This window comes from Rhinopithecus bieti, unplaced genomic scaffold (assembly GCF_001698545.2).
Source record: "Rhinopithecus bieti isolate Rb0 unplaced genomic scaffold, ASM169854v2 scaffold_33379, whole genome shotgun sequence".
NCBI classification, from domain to species: Eukaryota; Metazoa; Chordata; class Mammalia; order Primates; family Cercopithecidae; genus Rhinopithecus; species Rhinopithecus bieti.
Genome location: NW_016814101.1, coordinates 231,794 through 237,911, shown reverse-complemented (window position 1 = coordinate 237,911; position 6,118 = coordinate 231,794). Strand labels below are relative to the sequence as shown.

The window sequence follows — 6,118 nt, the reverse complement described above, 5'->3', positions numbered from 1 at the left end:
GACACAACCAAACCATATCACTGCTGGATCCTCCCTATTACCCTCATGTGCCGAGGGTGTCCTGTCTGCTCTCCTTCCCTGGCTCCTGTTCATTCTGATCAAATCCTTCTCAAAGCACAAGAGAAATGTCCTGTCCCCATTTCAGAATTTTAAATCATGCCTAGAGAAATGTTACCTGGCATGTCACTGTATAAATCCAACTTCACATGGCTAAGGGATTAAGTTAGTGTGTACTTAACCTAATCAGAGAAAGGAAAGGCACAATTTAAAATAACAGCGAGACAATATTTCTTCACCAAATTTTATTCATAATTTTCACCAAAAATTAGAAGATTGATAACACAAAATCTTTCTGTGAGTGTAGGATATTCACGTCTATTCATTTGTGAGAAAATTAATTGGTACAGTATTTTTGGAATAAAATTTTGACAATACTTCTAAAAAGATAAACTATTCACACCATTTCCACTTTAACCCAATGTCCATGTTACTATATCTTTCTTATCGGAAAGCCTGCATATTTGTCCAAAAACGTATGCTTATTTCAGTTCTATTAATCATAGCAACAAATGGGAAAGAACATATGTGTTTATCAGGAAAAGAAAGGTTTAATTAACTATGGCACCCACCCACTTTAGAATTCTAGGGGATATTTACAAAAGTGAGCACGATTGTAGGTACAGTTGTGGGAAGACCTTGCATCCATCTTATTACGTGGGAAAGGCATGTGACATGTCAATATGTACATCACTACTTGTGGGTGCTAGAAACACTATAATTTTCATAAAACATCCATGTCTGAAAAATCCTTGACGGAGCTTTAAAATACTGTGCACGGAGCTCATCCTCCACACTCTTCTTCATCAAATCACCACCAACTCACCCTTCTCCCTCCCTCTCAACTAACAGAACAACATCACTAACCTCAGAAGTCAGGTCAATAGAGACTGTCTCCATCAGTTCACAGTCCCTCAGTTCCTAAAACTCTTACATGTCTTTCCACCTCACCATCTCCCTCACGCCCCCCAGAGACTGAGTTAAGGGCACTGCTGCTTTCTTGTGTTTTGCTGACTTGGTGTTTCCTCAGCATATATTCAATAAAAGTTTTCTGTAGGAATGAGTAAGTGCATGGAATGAATGAAGTTATCAGGCATGGGAATTCTTTGATTCAAATTATGGAGTCTGCCCGTCCTGGGCCTCCTGCCGACATGACAAAACCCACAGTTCCTGCACCTGTGCTCATTTGAGTTCACAAATCCCGTGGAAACTGCCACGGAGAGGGTCACTGCGGACGTCTTCTCCCCTGGACCAAACACTGTCATGGAAGTGAGGATGCTGCCAACAGGATGCTTCCCGTATTGGACCCCGCATGTCCCCCTCAGCTTAACAAGGAAAGCTGCCACCTCCACTGCCTTGCCATACAACTTGCTCACGTTCAGACCTTGGTCCAGCCCTCTCCCCTGACAATGTCTGCTGGCAACATAGGCCAGCGATCACTGCCCTAGGACACCTGTCCCCTTGTGTGTCAAGAGTTCAGAAGCCACAGATGGGGCTATCTGAGACACAGTCACCACCTGGATCATTTTCAAGGCACGTCCACAGCCAATCCTTCATCTGCAGAGTCTGAACTGACTAGTCACAGGGCACTGTTCCTCCCATTTCTCCTCCATGCAGCCCCACTGCCCCTTTCAACTGCATTCCTGGCCTGTCTCATCAGTTGGTCATCAGTCAGCAACCCACTCACATAGCCCAGCCTCTATGGAGGGTCCCCAGGGGATAAAACACCAGCCCCGAGCAGGCATGAAGACAGCTCCCACATGTGGGACGCTGGTGAAGGTGCAAAGGACCACTGGAGTGTTCAAGAGAGGTAGCTGGCCCAGAATGATGCAGAGAGTCAGCCAAGCTCTTCCTGAGAGAGGGAAGGGGATTCTGAGGGCAGGAAGGTTGACCAGCACAGCCCTGGTGCATTCAGCCAACAGGCCTGCCCACTCAGATCACAGGGCCCCCTCCAGCTGCTGCTGATGGTGCTGGGATTTCCCAAGCCTATTCTTACTCTTTGTTCTGTCCTCCCTCCTCCTTCCCCCTTCTCTCCCTCAGGCCCCTGACTCCACCGGCCTGAACTCTAGATTTAGAGCTCGGAGTGCCAGCCTGCCTGGGGTTCTGTGGACTTGGTTTCGCATGTGATCTCTCTCATGGACACTAGCAATGGCTCTCCCCTGGATCCTCCTGGGATCCTCCCTCACGGGCTGAGGGTCTCCTGTCTGCTGTCATTACCTGGCTCCTCTTCAGTCTGACCAAATCCTTCTCAAAGCACAGAAGAAATGTCCTGTCCACATTTCAGAACTTTAAACTGATTGTGATTTTTATGAGAATTTGAATTGGCACAGCATTTTTGTAATAAAATTTTAGAAATATTTTAGATGTTAAATTATTTTCACCCTTTCACTTTAACCCAATGTACGTGTCAATATATCCTTCTTCTCAAAACTTCTAGACTCTGAGTCAAAGACCAACTCCTTCCCTCTCTCCCAGCTGCTTTCCACCCAATCCACTATTTGCATCCATTTTGTTACCATCCAAAATCTAGCCCGTGCTTACAATTGGTCAAATTGCACTTGAGATAACCTAGTTAGAATGCCTTTTTCATGGAGTCAGCTCTGGTTCTCCCTGCCCGGCAGAAAAGCACCCGGCCACTGGCTTCTGGGCCACCCTTCCTGGGAAATTCAGCCTTATTGCTCAGGAAATCGTTGCAGATGATGGATGTCCATCACGTGCATCTTGGGTTGTGTTCAATAGCAGTGGGTCAAAAGCACAGGACACCTTCCATTCCTGCCCCAGGTGGAGACTCCTCTCTGTTCATCCCCCATCCGAAATAAACGATTGAGAGTTGCTTTCCATTCTAGGCTTTTCTCTCACTCTCTGAGAATCTGACCCTGGACCCACCCAGCTTCATTAGAGTCAGCTCCTTCAGAAGGAACTGCAGTTTATCAAAGCCAAAAATGCCCCAGCTCAGGGCATTTACACTCCACCACACTCACCTGGAGCCCCACACCCTCACCACTCTCTTACAATTCCTCTGCATCTTACCGGACTTCTCCCCACCTTAATTATATGACTGCAGCTCCTAGACTCTACAACCCTATGGGTAGGCGTGAGTCTGGCTTACCCTAGCATCTCCACTACTAACCCAGGGCCTTCCACAGAGCAGATGCTGAGTGAATGGAAAAGAAATGAGCCAGTGAACAGGAAGAATTATTTATTCAGATTTAATTTCTCTTGCATTCTCAAAGAAGCCAAGGAAATCCAGGTATGCATATTTATTTAATTTTACAGAATAGACTGAGGTATAAGGCAAGAATTAACTATCTTTTAATTTCTTGAGTTGTTTATCTCTTGCATGTTATTGCTAATTTGTTCACAATTTTAAGCAAATACTTTTTCACTGCTGTAATTATGTCACAATTCACAAAATGCAATGGATTTCCCAATCTGAATAAAATACAAGACTTTTGCTCCTAAACTATATAAACAGCACTATGTGTGACTACTGTCATTCACAAACATGGATGCTGAAGTTCATTCAACCATCCGTTAAAAGGAACATTTGAACAATTCCAACAGGAAACAAAGATAAATCTCCAAGTCATCCAATAGAACAGAAGCCCACTACTAAGAATGCTGACTGCTCTCTTCAAAGAGTGAAGAATGGGCCTCATGTCACACGAGGCAGTGGAAACTAACGGATGGGGCCCTGGAAGGTGCACTGGCCCAGACCCCCTCCCACTGGCCCTGGCTGCAACGGGTGCTCGGACTCACTCTTCCCCATCTCTCAAAGCCCATTCATGCAGGGGTGGGTAGGAGAAGTGAGGTCCTCCAGTGATCTTTAGCATATGGTACAGGACTTTCACATAGCTGGTTTCAGTGAGGGCCCTTGGACCCCACAGGAACTCATAGCATGCAGGATCACCGCCAGGCACCTGCCGGTACTCCAGGTAGTTTTCCTGCACAAAATCTTGGGTGAGCAGCTTCCTGGGATCCGCGAAGATACTGTGCTCCCTCCCCTCAAACACCTCCAACACATTCAGCTCCTCCCAGATTTTCTCCTCAGGGGCGCAGTCGCCCTCTTTTGCGATTATGGCCAGGACGATTATCAGGAGGCCTGTCTTGGGCGTGATCTGATTGTCGCCCAGCAGGCCATCGTAGGAGAGGCCCAGGCAGGTGACAAAGATGTAGAAGTGGCCGACTGGGTCCACTTCCATCACCTCGATGCCAAAGACCAGCTGCAAGGAATCAGATGCTTTGCTGAAGATCACAGGAAAGAAGTACTGGCAATTTCTCATGACACTCTCCAGCATTTCTGCCTTTGTGACTGGCTCCCTGGCTCGATACTTGAGGAGCAGAAAATGAACCAACTCAGCCACTTTCCTACTGAGTGCTGCTTGGAAGCCGGACTCCATGTCAGGAAAGGCGCTTGGACCCTCCTCTTCTTGGCTGCTGGAGTCCTCATCAGATTGGCTCCAGAGAGTGTAGTTGATGGCAGTGGGGAGGGTGGAGGCTCCCTGAGGACTCTGGGGAGGACCCGGTGACTCAGCAGCAGGCATCTCCCCCTGGGTGACTTCCACTACAGAAGAAAAGGAGGCAGTCTCCTGCTCCTCAATAGCAGGAGCCTGCGCACCCACCAGGCCCAGGGCATCTCCTTGGGCCTCAAGGCCTTCTTCAGGCTTGCAGTGCTGACTCCTCTGCTCAAGAGACATGTTTACTCTGGTCAGGGCAGCAGGCGGGAATGTGGGCAGGAGCTGGGCAATGGAGACCCACAGGCCTGGGGAGAGAGGAAGTGTGTGAGAGCCCTCAGCTGACAACTGAACTGAACCTTGGAGACTCTTAACAAAGGTTTACTTACAGATCTTCTCCTTCCGTGCTCCTCCAGGGGCCTCTGGTCCTCCTTGTCAGCCTGTCCCCTCAGAACCTGAAGGAGGAAGTGAGAGAGCACCTCAGGTTATAGCTGGCCAGCGCATGCTGAGGCTGCAGGACTGAAAGTATTGAGGGTGAGGCCAGATGCTCTGGAGTCCCACGTGTTCTGGGGCTGGTGTGGCCCTTGGTGTGAATTCAAGTCAAACCTTCACTGTTGGCTCTATCTCAGCCCCCTCTACTCTGTGACCTGAGGTCACTGCCTCAGACACATCGTTACTGCTTTGTTCCTGGAGCTCCCGATTCCTGGGAGAAGAATCCACGGGCCCTCAATGTGCAGACAGTAAACCCAGCCATGGATTCCCAGAAATGTCAGGAGGGTTGGCGAGACTCTGTGAGGTCCCCACTCTACTGGGGTGGAGGGTACCCTCTGTGCTCACTCAGGGCCCCCACCTTTCTCCTTACAGGGCCTAATCCCTCCCTTTTGCTGACCTGAGAATCTCTCATGTCAAGAACTCACTTCCCTGATATGGTACAGAAAAACATGAGGGGACTCACATCTGGCCACACATTCCCAGATCCTCCCAGGAAGGACAACGAGAGATGTCCAGATTTATTGAAGTCCATGGGCCCTGGGTGAGGAGACTGCTTGGTCCTCACCTCCACTCCTGGCAGAGTCTGAGAGCCTCCCTCTACTTACCTGAGTGCAGCCCCCTCAGACCAAGGCCTCCCCTTCCCTGCCATCAATGATCCTAGGATAATGGAGGACCTCAGCTGACAGCCCTGCCCGGGTTCTCTGAGGTAACAGCAGGGGCAGGGTAGATTTTTTGGGGCCCGCAGTCCACATTCTGTCCCAGGGGTACCCTCAATCCTCCCTCAGGCTCTCCACCTGGACGCTTGGCAGATCCTAGTACAACTGCATCTGTCAACCAGATGGGGGCGCCTTGGGGGTACACCTTGGGTCCTGCAGACCCTGGGATTCCTCCCTCTGCTGACCTGAAGTCCCACTCTTCAGGCCACAGCCCTCAACCCTGTCACCCTGAAGGCGTAATGAGCACGGGGCACATTCGGTCACTGTGCCCAGCATCCCCTAGCCCAAGGTTCCCACTGATCTGGACTCCAAGGTCCCCTCAGTCCTCCCTCTTCTTCCTCCCCTTGACTCCTCGCAGGGCTGGGCCCCAACCCCTTGCTGAAGTGGCTCTGCATGCCT

General features: G+C 49.6%; 1 protein-coding gene across 1 annotated transcript; it reads right to left on the bottom strand.

The window, feature by feature from the left end:
- Positions 1–3,239: 3,239 nt before the first annotated feature.
- LOC108513867 (melanoma-associated antigen 3-like) lies at positions 3,240–5,030 on the bottom strand. The gene is made up of 2 exons (XM_017849785.1): positions 4,901–5,030; positions 3,240–4,819 (listed from the first exon to the last, which is right to left on the bottom strand). Exon 2 carries the CDS (start codon positions 4,752–4,754, stop codon positions 3,813–3,815), a length of 942 nt encoding a protein of 313 aa, XP_017705274.1. The 5' UTR covers positions 4,755–4,819; positions 4,901–5,030; the 3' UTR covers positions 3,240–3,812.
- Between the last annotated feature and the right edge of the window lie 1,088 nt (positions 5,031–6,118).

What these genes read in the sequence shown, in the direction of transcription:
- LOC108513867 (XM_017849785.1), bottom strand. Translation starts at nt 4,754, where the DNA reads ATGTCTCTTGAGCAGAGGAGTCAGCACTGCAAGCCTGAAGAAGGCCTT.